The sequence below is a fragment of the Micropterus dolomieu genome, linkage group LG17 (genome assembly GCF_021292245.1).
Source record: "Micropterus dolomieu isolate WLL.071019.BEF.003 ecotype Adirondacks linkage group LG17, ASM2129224v1, whole genome shotgun sequence".
In the NCBI taxonomy this organism is placed as follows: domain Eukaryota; kingdom Metazoa; phylum Chordata; class Actinopteri; order Centrarchiformes; family Centrarchidae; genus Micropterus; species Micropterus dolomieu.
This window is the reverse complement of record NC_060166.1, coordinates 8,300,842-8,316,217: the sequence shown is the minus strand read 5'-3', so window position 1 is coordinate 8,316,217 and position 15,376 is coordinate 8,300,842. Positions and strand designations below refer to the sequence as shown.

The 15,376-nt window shown below is 39.7% G+C and overlaps 2 protein-coding genes across 3 annotated transcripts in view; both read right to left on the bottom strand.

Moving 5' to 3' along the window:
- inpp5ka (inositol polyphosphate-5-phosphatase Ka) overlaps window positions 1-2,337 on the bottom strand; it is a 12,734-nt gene extending 10,397 nt beyond the window's left edge. The window contains exons 1-2 of one of the 2 annotated variants that reach the window (XM_046073270.1): window positions 2,237-2,337; window positions 1,742-1,835 (exon numbers count right to left, since the gene is read on the bottom strand). In XM_046073270.1, coding sequence (XP_045929226.1) covers window positions 1,742-1,827 — 86 coding nt within the window. In that variant the 5' untranslated portion in view covers window positions 1,828-1,835; window positions 2,237-2,337. Of the gene's footprint in view, window positions 1-1,741; window positions 1,836-1,925; window positions 2,045-2,236 lie in introns of those variants that run through there. The other variant, XM_046073271.1, reaches the window with a different exon arrangement.
- A 375-nt stretch (window positions 2,338-2,712) lies between these two features.
- LOC123985788 (phosphatidylinositol transfer protein alpha isoform-like) lies at window positions 2,713-14,784 on the bottom strand. Its single transcript, XM_046073660.1, has 12 exons — window positions 14,617-14,784; window positions 12,485-12,515; window positions 9,401-9,546; window positions 8,034-8,125; window positions 7,845-7,852; window positions 7,576-7,650; window positions 6,462-6,545; window positions 5,943-6,020; window positions 5,713-5,823; window positions 5,362-5,484; window positions 3,826-3,895; window positions 2,713-3,713 (listed from the first exon to the last, which is right to left on the bottom strand). The coding sequence occupies exons 1-11, from the start codon at window positions 14,631-14,633 to the stop codon at window positions 3,848-3,850; spliced, it is 813 nt and encodes a 270-aa protein (XP_045929616.1). The 5' UTR covers window positions 14,634-14,784; the 3' UTR covers window positions 2,713-3,713; window positions 3,826-3,847.
- Between the last annotated feature and the right edge of the window lie 592 nt (window positions 14,785-15,376).

Here is a 15,376-nt window from a genome sequence, read left to right as displayed (position 1 = left end):
AAATTTGACAAATTTAAGTATGTTTGGATCGTGTGAACGAGAAGAAAACGAGCTATAGACGGACGTTTTGGTAGCTTCTGCAGAATCAAACCACTGAGTGAAATAAGTCCTGGCTCAAGGATTTGGCTGCTCCAGAGTGGGACAGTCATTAGGGAATTGGTTAATTTGTCTACAAGTCTTGGTGTGTACTAAACTATGTATAATCTCATTGTAAAATATTTCAGCATTAGGCCTCTTAAATATTGGGAAACCAACTTGCATCCATGAACATAAAAACACTTTCTCTTTGCAAGCTGTTGAGCCCCCCGGCTGCTCTTTCCCCAAGCAGGATGGCAACACATTGTTTTGTTTTGTTTTTACTTCAAATCCGCATTAGGTGTGCTTTGTTGAGCAACCTAATCCCCCTGTCAGAATGCAGACAGATTTGTAGACTGGCAAACATTGCACTGTTTAGACCTGGAGCACATTCAACTCTAAATAAGGCAGACAATTATGCTTTCAGGAAAGCCTTGTTCTGGTACTGGCGGCAGGCACTGACACCACGAGTCAGTAAACGACTGATCCCAAACCTTTAATTAAATTAGATAACAGAAATAATCCTCAGCTGTAAACTAAAATGTCACATATAAAATGCAAGACTAAAGAGATGAAGAGAAAAGGAGTATAATGTCGACATTGTAAAGCCTGTCTTTCTGATTGACTTTATGGCCAAACTTGAACAATGTCATCATCTCGGTCTAAAGAAAGCAATGCAAACTGGCAGGAACAACACAACATACTGTCCATAAGGACATATCTGAACCAGCTTGTGAAAATATCCCTCTTGCATAGTATTTGGTATTATAAGATATATAAATTGTGTTTGGAACAAAATCTGGGCTCCATTCCACATCCCATCATATTGACCTCCTAATCAGACTACCACGTTCAGGAACTGTTCTCTGACAGACACTTCAAATCACTTGATGCAACAAGACACAGAAGCAGCTCCTTCCCACATGCCATCACTTCTTTGAACAGTGGGCTTATCCATTTACTGTGTGTGTGTGACAGTATAAATGTGCAATAGTTCACTAAGTATATGTCCACTTTCCGTGCATAAGCAATACACACACACATGTACATAAGCTCACTGTACTTATCAACTCACATTTCAAAAGGTGTGCATATCGCATATATAGTAAGTCCAATCATTGTGCACTAACTGTTTGTTGTGCGTGCCCAGATAGGTCTGATGAGTCCAGACATAGTGGTTCTCAAACTGAGGGGTCAGCCCCCTGAGGGGGGCCTGGATGACCGGGTGGAAAATATGGAACTAAACTGAATGAACACGGTTTATGTAGGGGAATTTAAAAAATAAGACTTTGCTATTGTGCGGACTTGACTCATTTATTTTATTTGCAACAGAATTCAACTTGGCTATAATCTCATGACAGTAAGTTTGAGAACCATTGGTCTAGAGGAACATATCGCAAGGTCCCAAAATCTGGCAGATTGGTGCAACTGCTCGTTGGCAACCCGTCTGATACTGAACCAACACTCTGGTGGTAGCTGGCGTACTACCACCATATAATCAAGGAACACTTGTCAGTCTGTTTACTTGAGATATTTTTTGGCTTGTTGTAAAAGAATAGATGAGTTAGCCTCTTGTACGCCATGGTGGGCTCTGGCCCTCACTGACTTTTTATGCTGTATAATTGAAGACGTTTAGACTTTAGACAAACAGCAATGGTAGTCCCACCTCAAGCTCTCCCTCTCGTAGTTTCCCTTCCTCAAACTGAGGTCTGCCTGCTGGTCGTCTGACTGCTCCTCATTCTCCTCCATCATCTCCACACCTGAAAGGCAATGGGGCAAATCCACAATAACTCAAAACCACAGCGGAGTCTGAACAAAGTTAAAACTCTAATGCACAGAAAAGCACTTGCTCCGTTAATGCTGTTAGCTAACACTGCTAACAGGTTCAGTCTCCATTCAGGGATAAGACTGACAGATAACCACACAGTAACACATTTCATCTCTGGCTGGAGCAGACTTGGTTATCAGATAGCGGGTAACGTTTACTTCCGTCGAGCTAACGTTACATCATGTTACGGAGCTGTCATCCGGTAATGTAACGTTAACGTCGATAACGCGCGCAACATTGCGCAGCAACTTAAACAAAGCTTTTTTCCCCCATCAAACACGTAACAGTGAAATTAAAAACCTGTAAGACTGACTATGTTTAATCGTACACTACCTGATTTGCGTTGATAGTTCTTGTTTTCGTTGTTTTCTGCAGACACGTACAGCAACAGTGTGAGCGATTACAGTAGCTAATGTTTGTTGTTGCTGTTCCCGCCCCTTAACCGGATGACAAGTTTGCCGCCTTCAAAATAAAAGCTTTTTCACTTCAATGACAAGTTAACCCGGTCAGCTGTTATAATTAAATTTACTATAAATTCCTTAACGAATATATTGTTTATCCATATATCTTCACTGGAGTTAATGTGCCAGTTGTCTACACTTTGGCCTCAAAATCTCACTTTTATACTTGTAGGCCTGGACCTGAAGTTTTTAGTCAGTTAATATAACAAAATTACACTATAGATTCGCAAAAAATTGAGTCCAATAACGCACTTGCTAAAGAGACCAACTCATCCATACACAAAAAACAAACAGTAACAGGAAGACAACACATTTTGTATACAATGTACAAATATACAAAAGGCAGGGAACAAGTAAATCGTCTTTAATATACTACATAATCATATAACTCATTACATTAAAATCCAGGTTACTGAATTAAACCCAGGACAAGACTTACAATGATGTAGGCCAAAAAGTTATCAAGACAGATGTGTGAATTATATTGAGATCTGCTCAGAGTTCAGGTTGTTCTGACAGATTATCACCAACAATCACAACCTCCACCCAAAACCATAAATACAAAACAGCAGCAAACATCTTTGTATGAATCTAAACCAACCACCTGGGGCTTTTCAAAGTAAATACTATATATGTAATACTTTTTACAGAAATCATAAGCTGTGTTTAAATTACAAAGCCTCCAGCCACCATGTCATGATGAATCAAATTAAGCACAGGAGGGCAGAGGAATTTCCAGTGTGACATAACAGGGCAATAAGTGCACTTTGTGAGAGGAAATTTTGGAAATTAACAGAACTTTCTCAAAACACAGAAGCTTTTTCTGTTTTAGTCTTCTAAAATAAACATCCTCTGATCCTTGTAACTCTGATGCTTTTGCGGATGTAGACAGATGACTTGTGGGAAATGTGCCTTGTGCTATTAGGTAAACAATAGATCACTGAGCACTAAAAAATACAAGATCAAGAAAAAGAACAAAACCAGAATAATTAATAATATAAGATAACAGTAATCAGAAATGTTTCTTCAGAGACAACCCTCACCTTTTCCCTAATGTTTTAAAATATATGAGGACCGAATAGGCATAAGCAAGAACACTTCATCCTCAAAAGTGATTTGCAAACTTCTCTTAAAAAAACTAAAAGTTGCTATAGTTATATTCAAATGTAGTACATAAAGACACACAATTGCTTTACAATAATGAGCTCTTATTAAGAGCAAATTTTATTAATAGGATGTAAAGTGTGGTATTATTGGTTATGCCTATCTAGCTGGTCTTGGTCCGGTGTCCTAGGAAAGGAGTCTGAGCTCAATGAATGAAGATAAATCCTCCTGTTTCAGAGAGCGATCTGAAGAGGAAAACAGAACAAGTTAAAATGCAAAGAGAACTGATTAATCCTGTTCAAATTTAATTTAATTCAAAATGTTAAAATCAAACCAGAATAATAGTAATATACTCACTGAGTTAGCCTATCAGCGGCCATCAGTTGTCATCACCTACCATGCCTTTAACTTGATCATTCTTCCTCATCTATAACATGGAGAGACATGTTACTGAGAATTGGACACAAATACTAGATTTCTTTTATTCTGCACAAGTAGTGCTACTGGGGGCAAAACAATAACGACAAATATTCAGAAGACTACGACAACGTGTTGCTGCCATCCATAAAAATGCTTTTGCTCAGTTTCCAATTCACATTATACCAAATTATTTTTCTTATTATTATTATTTCTCTCCATTACTACATACCAGATTATTCCATTTTAACAAGAACAACATTGTTAGAACAACATCTCATTATACCACACAATGTTCTCGTTATTCCACAAAATGAACATGTCCTATTAAACGTAACCTTTGTCATTTTAATAACATACTGAGGTCGCCAGCCTCTTGTGGGTATCACATATCGACAGACAATCATAGTCCCTATTTATGTTAGATTTGTTCAGATTAAAAGACATAAATCAAACTTTTTTTACTGGTATTTTCAAGCAAAAAGAGTGGGTTTACATGGACAACTTGGATTGCAGTCTTGAGGTAGTTTCTCTACATACAGCAAAGGTGTCCTTTATTGGAGGATTTGTCTGCAGACATTTCCACGTGCTGGCGGCAAGAAGTATTTTAAAAACATCTCTCCTTAGCGATCTCTTGCCAATGTGAATTTTTAAAAAGGAAAGCCCAAAAAATATGAAAATGGTCAGGCATTTATTTTAACCACACGGACACCAGCAGTCAGCTGGTGGTCTTAGCCTGCTTTCCCATATATCACTCCAATCACCCTCAGGTATCTCCAGGCCACATTCTCTCTCCCACTTCTGTTTGACGTAGACAGTTGAGTAGTTTTTTATTTATTTTGTTAAGTTTTGTATTCTAATTTGTGACATGAGATTAGTGATGTTGTCTTTAAATCGTACATGCGTCAATGAAGATACTGACCGAATTAGCTTCACTTTCCTCCATTTAATTTATTATTATTATTTAATTTAGTGTCTGACCTGAAGAAACCTTTTCTGGATTGGTGTATCTAGGTAATTAACCCTTCTGCTGATAAATACCCTATATAGACAAACAGTGTCTGGTTCGGGCAGGGGTGGAGGATTGTTACTCGTCATTCAATACTTGTAGTTTGTCACATTCATTGAAACATAACAACTGTCTTGTTATACCAACATACCATGTTACAACACGAAAGAATTGTTGTTTTAATGAGATAACTTGATTTTGTGTATAAATGTTTTATGGATTTATAGACTAGATAAATTGGTTTGTTTCTTTTTATTACAGAATCATTTGGCATGTAGTTGTAAAGAGAAACGTGTCGTTTTCACGCTATAACAAGAAACTGACCAATTTTTTTTTTTGGACATGGCGAAAGCAACATGCTGCCATGGAGGACTGATGCAGAAGTAGTGGGACACGAGTTTCACTAGGGTGATCAGTGCTACGCCCTGTAACAGTGGTGCAGTGTAGAGTTTACTGCGCTCAGTCACCTCATCTAGCTCCTTCTTTGTGTCCTCCTCCATGCGTCGTATATCATCCATCGTCAGTTCAATCCATTTGTCAATCCAGCAGAACAGCTGTCTGTGGAATTGAGTGAACAAACGCCTCTCCATCTGGACGTACAGACATGAGGGAAACAGAGGGAGATGAGACATCAGACAATAATTACGGGGTGAAATATAAAAGTCATCTAAACTACATGTCTAGTACTGTGGGGCATTTCAACACAAAGCAAAATACATTTTTCTTGGTACAGAAATTATTGGCCACCAGAAGGCAATATATTTCAAAAACCATATCTTCTCCTAGAAAACAAACCAAAAAAAGCAACAACTGTATACCTTTTGAATGAGGCTTTCCACCTTGCCCTGTAGTCCCAGCCACTTGAATTCAACGGTGGCTAATTTATAGGCACACATGTGCGGCCTGTTCGGGTTGTTAGCGAGTTCTTTCTGCAAACACGTAGATGCACAGATAACATAAACGCACAAAGTCTCCGGGCCTTTAAACTCAATCATTGAATTTCTTTGATGAGGTGAACCACAGTGAAGAGTGACAGCAGGTGTAGTACCTTCCAGTCAGGTCCAAGAGGCCCTCTGCCTGTCTTCTCTGACTTAAAGATGGCTGGATCCTGATCTGGGTTGTAGTCCTAAAGAAAGAATGCAACCAGTATGATACACAGTGTAGCCATGACAAATATGAAGCAGCGTAATAAGGAGGTTTATTATACTGAATGTTTAGAAGATAGATGTGCGACCTAAACATAAAGAGTGTGGACTCTCAATCAAAAATAACTGGGTGGGGCGACCATTGGCTCACTTGGTAGAGCTCGTGCACCGTGTACAAGGCTCAGTCCTTACTGCCGCGGCCCGGGTTCGAGTCCGGCCTGTGACCTTTTACTGCATGTCATCCCCTCTCTCTCTCTCTCTCTCTCTCTCTCTCTCTCTTTCCGTCCATCTTCCACTGTTCCTCTCAAACAAAGGCAAACGCCCCAAAAAATAAATAATAAAATAACTGGGTACTGATGGGAAAAATCTGACCCAAAACCTGAGCTCGTTTCTAAAAAGATTCAGACTTTTTTTGCCCTTACCTTCGGACTTATGCAGCTTCTGTCAGCAATGTCAATGTTAACTATCTCAGTTTTTTCCCACGAGCTTTTGTCCAGTCCGTGTACCTGCAGCGAGGCAAAAATCAAATCATCAACTTAAGTCAGCAAAGTATGAAATACTTAATCAGACTTCTGTAAGTACAGTTAGGGTTTGACCAGTGCAGGATAATGGGCCTCAATATCCATACTAAGGATTGTTGGTTTAATTATATCCAGTCTTAACAAACATGTAAGATTAAGACACCTAGTAAACACATTGAGAGGATTTTATCAGCTTCAGCTGAACTTTGTAATGTCTTTTAGCACAGAATAAGGATTTGTTATTTTGTCCCCAATCTCCTCCAGTAGGCTTGCATTTCGAAGGCCAAAGGCGGACAATCTCCCATTTCCCAACTACCTATTATAATACTGCCACCACGTTAGCGACTCTGACTGCTAAAGTGTTAGCGTCTCTAATGCTAATCAGCATGGTTAATGTGACAATACTAACATGCTTATGTTTAGCAAGTATAACATTTACCATCTTAGTTCAGTTTGTTAACATGCTAACATTCACTAACCACAAATTACAGCTGAGGCAGATGACATTGACATTAGTTTTGCAGGTATTTGGCCATAAACCAAAGTATTGGATATGTTTGACCTGATGATGGCGCTAGATGAAAAGTCTTCAACAAAATCATTAGAGTTTATTCCCTAGGGACCTCTAATATCAGTCCAACATTTTTATGGCAATCCAATCAATAGTAGTTGAAATATTTCACTGGATCAAAGTGGTGGGCTTTGACCCAAGGAGACCCAATCCATGATCCAAGTGTAAACAAAATGGCAGCCCACCATCAATATTAAAATCACAAGACTGGAACTTGCAATGACTTCCACATTGATTAACAGACAAGTTTTACTGTTTTATTACGTTAAGTATGGTTTAATTTGCATTAATTCTACACGTTCTGTAAACACAGTAGCAACATACAAACAAAATGCTTATTTAACATCAGTCCAACTTTTCAGTTATGTATGCACCTGTAATGTATTTTCTTAACTTATATGGTGGGTAAAGTATGAACTACTACTGTCAGATCACATGACTTACATTCTCCTGATTCCCCATATCAGGCTTGTGCCACGTCTCGATTTTAATCATGAACTTCTCATTCATGTATTCATTCTGTAAGCACGGGAGAAACACATGTTAAGGTTAGTCAACAACCTTAATGTTTGCACACACAAAGTTATTGCATTACAGTTTGTGAAAAGGCACTGTGCATTAATGTCTGCAAATAAACATTGGTCCTGCAGCATGTGAACACACACACACACTTTTAACTTTTATTTTGAAACTCAAAATGAAAGAATACTTACTGTAAGGACTGCATCACAAGAAATGGTGGGCCGTAACGGAAAGGGGATGGACCAGAGAGAGAAAGAAACTAGGTTTTACTGGTCTTTACTGTACAATCAGACCGCAAGGTGCTGACTGAAAATGGGTTGCAGAGCTGTATGCGGAGTTTTGATGTTGACCAACATGTTGTGTGTATATTTGGGACTCACTCGTTCGACAGTAAGGATATGCATTCCAGGCCTTCTCGTGGATCATGAGAGAACCTTTTGGCGCTATCATGCGAATAATGCCTGGCACTTTACTGCAGAGACAGACGCAAACAGGCATTGATGTATGTAGGTCACACAAGTACGCACAAAAAAACAAACACATTCTTGCTGCTTATCACACACACACACACCCACACCCACACACACCCACTTTGTAGTTTCCCATAGTGTTATCATCCAAAAGTCAATTTCTGGTCTTTCAATGCCTTTCCGCTACAATCCTTTAATGTTTAGAGTTTGAGAGAATGCAAGTGTGAGTGTACAGTATGCTCCCTGTACATGATATTCTGATATGGGTCTGGTGGCATGGCATTTAAACCGGCAAAATCTCGCAGAAATCACTTTGATTCAATGGGATCAGTAGATTTTCTCGCAGAGCAATAAAGTCTGCACAAATTTTACACTTTGAAGTCAACTTTGGTGAACTCTGACATGAAAATTTACCCTGCTGTCTAAAAGCATGTCTTTACAGTTTTAAATGGTAAGGGAGGTAAGTCCAAATGGAAGAAGCATTTTAACTGTGTATTCAACCCTCCTCTGTTGAGAGTATAGACCAGTGGTCGGCAACAGGCGGCCCGCGGCCAGATTGCTTTGATAGCAGAAACATTAAAATATAAATAAATTGATAGCCCCCGCGACCCTGTACGCAGGATAAGCGGTTGACGATGGATGGATAGATGGGTTTACGAAGGCGGATCAAACGCCGGGACACACACACACACACACACACACACTGCAGCACATGTAAGAATGTGCAAAAGTGTCTTTATAATCCATTTGTTTAACAAGGGAGAAAAAAATATATCTGCCGTATGTTGGGATCGATCATACAACTCTCCCAACGGGAGTCCATGCTCCTACAGACTGCGCTAAACAAACACATAGGTGATTAAGGATTTGAAATAATTTGACTATGTTCTGGCTCGCCATGTAACTACTTGAAAAACACTTTCGCCCGATGCCAGACTTATTTGCCGACCCCTGGTATAGACTATTCCACAAAAGAGGCATGGTTTAAGACAGTGACAAGACAGGAATCAATACAAATAGACCTTTTGACCTTTTTGTGTCAATATGTTGTCCCATTAGCAAGCTTTATTAAATGAAATGATATACAGTTCAGAAAACAGAACGCCAGGGGTGAGTAAATGGCACAGTACAGCTAGCTAGTGTGTTATCAGTTAGCTCGACAACTACTTTAGTTCTTTTTATAGTAGTCAGAATATCATCAAACTTCTAGAGCCAAATATGTAGTGTGAGGTATGCACTACTTAGCGGTGTGAACGTAGCAGTGATGAGCTGCCTACCTCTGCAGGTGGTAGATCTTGTGGGTGTACTGTCCTTTCTCTCCATCCTTCTCATAGGGCTCGTTGACCAACACCTCCACACCTTCTCCTCCACCCGTCTCACTCTTACTGGCCTCCGCTACTGCAAACAGCTGGCCCACTTGGTACTGGAACGGCAAAAGAGGAGAACATGGTTATTACAGGTGCATTTCAATCGATGCATTGAATTCAATCAAATTTGAGATTTTAGAAGGAATAACCTTTTCCACAGCAGACATTTTGACTTTTCATAGCAGGAAAAGTACCGGTGGAACTAATGCAATGGAGGTTTAGTTAATAACATTAAACCTGATCAATATTATTAAGGTATTAATTAATATGCTAATTACTGTTTGATCAAATTAAATGTGTAACGTGAAAGGGGTTGCCCCAAGTGAAAAAACCACAGGAATAATCAGCTCTGTGAAGCATTTTAGCATCTTTCAGCTCAATGTTTTGGTTTATGGGCTTCTAGCTTAGCAGTGGCTTAGTAGTGACGAACTAGCACACTGGGCAGCTCAATCTTTGAAAAATGAGATTCAGATGATTTGTTAGTGTTGTTACACTATTACAATAATAACCCGAGAGATACACAACAGAAAGGAAAGAGAAAGTTCAAAGACCCCTGTTGAGAATACTTCTGTTATGACCTTAGTTAACCATTCACAGAAATGACTGAGTTAACCATTTTCCTTTTAGGTATCCCAGACACTGACTTCAGCATCAGGAAACCAACAGAATAAGCCTTTTGTTTTTTTCCCCCCTCGTCTCTTCCTGTTCTTCTTCTTCCTCCAACCCCCCTAGTTCAACGCCTTCCTGAGTCAGGCAAAAGTGTTGTGACACTGGAATAAGTGACTCACATCACTGGGGCTGTCAGCCTGGCCAGGCCCAAACACTCCCACTTAACAGACACAGACTTTTTTGGAGGGGCCTAAACGATGTGTCAAACAGTGAATAGGGCTAAAATATGAATTTGAAGTAACTGAGAATCTCTTTGTGCATTTGCCAAAAAACTGGAGTGGGTCAACAACAATGCTGTAGAGTGTTATATTGAGAAAAAAATACATACAAACACTGTGGAATGTGACTTGTCGTGTATAACCAGTGTGTCTTCTCTTTGACAGTTACAGTCAGAGAGGTAACGCAGGCCTTTATGAGCCACTCAGGGCTGGGAACGAGTCATTCGGCTGCAAACAGGCTGAACCTGAGGTGGTCACCAAAATTGGATAAAACATGTTGAGGCAAAGTGCTCTGTCTGTCAAGTTTGTCACAGAAAAGGTGAACCTGCTGGTTCACATCATGCGATATACTGAAACAAGGTGTGGACTGTGAATGAAGGTAGAACAATCGTATGCAGCATTTCAGGCACATGTGAATAACTGTCACAATGACTTGACCGCTCCAAGCAGCAACAACATCTCCAAAGTGTTTGGAGCCATCATGATCCACCACCTTTTACAGAGCTTCTGTTCTAAAAGAACCACATACACAATTAAATGAATGAATACAATTTCAGATGCTTGTGAAAGCATGCTCTGGGAGTTTATGTTGATTCACTATAAAATATTAGGGCTGTTAATTGTTGATGTTCTACTAAAGATGCCATCAAGTTGCAATATGGTAAGTGTAGGATCCAGTGTAACCCGCCCAACCTGGTTTCCAAAACCTGTGAATGCAGCATCACATTTGACATGACCATTAATTTCAGACTACAGATCCCACCCCTGCTTCATTCAGATATGATCCAGCTCGAGCTGTTGAAAAAACTGTGAATGCAACTTGTTACTCAACTACCTCAGGAATCCAGCTAACGCTTCACACTGAAAGGGATCAGAGGAAAAGCTGGTCAAACAGTGATTAGGTAGCTTAGTGAAATACTGGATTCTGCTTTGTGTTAAGAAGTGGAAAAAACAAAGAGTACAGTGTTGTATGGAACATTTGGACTGAAACGTAGAATGAGCTAATAGGCCTAGCTATTAGGTATTAAAAAGGAAGGGGTTCACATGCAAATGCAGACAGGAAGGTTAATAAAACCCTGATGGTTCTTTCATAAAGCACACACAGAATCAAGGGGAAAGGTAAAGAGGCTGAACCTGCTCTCTTGATAACACATAGCAGCCAATAGTATGGAAGATTAAACACAGCTAAATACATTCTGGACTTGATAGCCAAGTGTTTCAACTGCAAGGGCATCTATGTGCAAGCCTAAAGTGACAGTCCTGAGAGAGGCTAACTCCAGCAACAACACATGTCTGGGCACATAGTGTGCGGAGTATCCACTAGAGGATGGTCAAATCTAATCTAAATCTTTGGTGTGTAAAATACCATCTGCTTTGTTATTCCTTTAATCATCACTGAATGCAGTAAGATCAAATGCAAGGCGATAACAAACACATAAAGATGGGATACAGGATGCTGAAATATGCAGATCAGCATCCTGGAGAATTATAGGCAGCATTTCAGCAAGGGAAAACTAAAGAGTAGGTACTGTCACTGAAAGAAAAAGAAAAAAAAACATTGGAGAGAAGAAATCTCCACAAGGAAACTCATGATTTAGAGGAAATGATAACAAAACATTGTGAAATATGGCAAAAAAAATCTCTCAAAATCTCTCTCTCTACAAACCTCTGTAGTCATGTTGACATGCCTTTATCAAAATCAATCTTCTTTTTTTTTTTATTGCCAAGACAGTATGCATAATTCATTAAAATGTGATGTTACTGCATTTCTAATAAATTATTTGTGCAGATATTCTAGGTTGTGATGGACGACAATCATGAGATAAGGACACTAAAATCAAATCTTTGCAATTTAGCTAAATCTGAGACAGTACCTTCATGTCAATTATCATGTTATCCGACTGTACTTGTATAGCGCTTTCCACTACATGTCACATTCACCCTATTCACACACTGTGGCAGTGTCATTCACACACACTCAGACACCGACGACACAGCTGTCGGCTACTTTGTGGTTCATCTTGCTCAAGGACACTTCGACGTGCACACTGGAGGTCCCCAGCTGGAATGTCCATGATAAAATAAAAGTAAACAAATTAGTCCTTACCTCCTCCACTGAAATGGGCAGGACAATTCGGCTGCAAGACAGAAAAAAAACAAGATGTCATTAGTTAGGTCACGGATAGCCCAGTCAGAGATACAGAGAATAACTATAACTTTTGGACAGCAAGAAGTGGATGTGGACACATAATCAGAGGTGAACATTTTGTCTTTAGGTTTAAGATACAGACAACAGCCTTCAGCTTACATGATCTCAGCACATAAATAATCACATATATAAAAAATAGCTACATACAATAGCTAAAACAGCTAGCTTGGCTGTCCAAAGGTGCTGGTCCCCCAACCAGCACCTCTTAAGCTCACTAATTAACACATACCTCTTCTTATATTTAACCTGTACAAGAAGGACAATTCAACTTTTTACTAAATGCCCACGTCTTTCGGAGCCCACACACCACAGTTGAAATTCAGGTATTCTATTATAAATTTGAACTCTCAAGACCAATTCCAACTCTCTCTCCAGAGCCACAGAAAACTTCATAGAGTTGTTTTTACAGGCTGGGTGGTACTCCTCGTGACAAGTAAAATGTGTCAGTGGAGTGCCTTCTTAACCAGTCAGCGGTGAGGGCACACCTGCACCTTTATTTAGAGGGTGTGGGCTTTGGTTTTTTCTAGATGAATGTGACAAAGAAAAACACGATCTCCCTGCCCGACAGAGGCGACTGGTACAGAAAATTTAAACAAAACAGTTTAGCAAGGACCTAATGAAACTACTAATGTCTGTCAGCACCCGGGGACACAGCAAAGATAACAGTATGCTGTTCCTGCTCCCCAGGGCTCCAGCCTTTCCACTCCCTAGTTATATTTAATGAGCACTGGCAAGTAGAAAGACAGTTAGTTCTCTGCTTGTATCCCACTAACATAGGAACCATGAGAAGAGGAAATTATAAAACTGCAATAAAGACTGCCAGTGTGAGAGAACAAATAAGCCTGGGACTGTTGGTAAAAACCCTGCATGTGTGTTATCTGTGTATCCTTTTCTAGTGTGCCGTGATACAATAGCCAATTAATCGCCACCTGTTGCCAGTCTAGCAGGGCCTGAATATTTCATTAGAACAGATCAGAGTGAAACAGGAGCCTTCCCTGCATGAACTTGATGGCTGGTGTGATGAAAAAGATATCCGTTTGCCTGTTCTCATCCACTAACAAACACTGCACAGTTTACACGTTCTGGCATGATGGGTACTTTATCTTATATTACAAGCAGTTTTTTTTTTTTAAGGCACACGCCTCCTCCAAAGTATAATAGTTTAACATGGCTACCCTTTTAATGTACTTTGCACCATGGTCAGATGACATGACAATCAAAACAAAAGTTACAAGAATGTAGAAGTAAAAAAGGTCACTACTTCATTCACTCCCTCAAATCAAGAACCTTTGAGCCAAATTTGTGATTTGTGATATTTGGCTATGTAAATAAAATTGACTTGACATCATAAGCACCGGTATTTGCCAAGCTCAAAAACTCCAAACTCTGTCCAAACTTTTGCCAATTTGAGATGGCTTTCCTTACTAATTCGCGCATGCCTTGTGAAATGTGAAATTATACATTTTTTGAACACTTGAGAGGAATTCTCCACTTCGGCATTCATCAATACCTCAAGGAATAAATTAAGTCAATGAAAGTTAAACTTTGGAAGTTGTTTCGCCGCACCCATAGCCTCCCTCTTCCTATTAAAGTAACGTTAACGTTAACTTTAATGTCAGCAAGTTAGTTTAGGTCGATAGCGGCAGTGACAACCAAACCTAAATGTTTAGTGGAGTCACACTGCTGTTTCAGATACACAGATCAACCTATCTATGCCGACATGACTGCCAGTGTCATAGTGATCCATCTAGCGTGTAAGCACTTTTGCTAACAACCAAATCAATTTTAATTTGCCAGAATTTTACATGGAGTTCTGTGCATTCCAAGTTGAACCACGCTAAATACAGTGGACACAAATGCAAAACACTGTAGCTTAGCAAGATTTACATACACGTTCACCTACGGTACCAGCCGATGTAAATGTTAATAATTCATAAAGTTTCATCGCAAAGTGGAGTGACAGTGACAGTGCCTGAACTCTCCTCTCTCTGCTTAAAAAACAGCGCCGTATCAGAAGTACAGATACTCACTATTCTTTAATCAGCATGTTGACTGTGCCTCCGTCCAAACAGCAGCATATGAAAGAGTGAGAACCCCTGAAAATCCTTTTTAAAGCTGCCAGGAGCCGGTCAGTCACCGCTTGACGCTGTTTCTTCCTGAAAGATGCCGTGTGTGCGCGAAAAGGCGCGGCATCGAAAGAGGAGGAGACCACCTTTAGTTTCAGGTAACTTGACGTTACGTTCAAGTGCCGCTGGTAGAACGTCGTCAGGTCTTCACAATGTGAACTTTATGTTGGGGTTATGTGTATGACAGTGTCCCTACAAGCTACAGTCACTACTACAGCTGTTTTTAAGTACCACCCTATCATAATTTCTTGCTGTTGTATCTACTCTAGGGGGACAGAGCGTTTGCTGTCAGGGCCCCGAGGCTCTGGAACAGCCTGCCCGAGGAAATCAGGTCGGCTGAGTCAGTGAACTCTTTTAAGTCCCTTCTTAAAACATACTTTTATAGGAGAGCCTTTCCCGATCTTATTTGACTTTATTTTATCCCTTTTATTTTATTGTATTTTACTAATTTTATATTAATCTGTATTTTAGTCTTTTCAATGTTTTCATGCTCTTATCTTGTTTTTTTGTATCATTCTTTACACTTGTTAAAGCACTTTGTAACTTGTTTTTGAAAAGTGCTCTACAAATAAGGATTATTATTATTATTATTATTATTACTCTACTGCTGCTATTTCCACTGCTACTGTTGCTGCTTCTGCAACTTATAGCCTACCACTCAAAT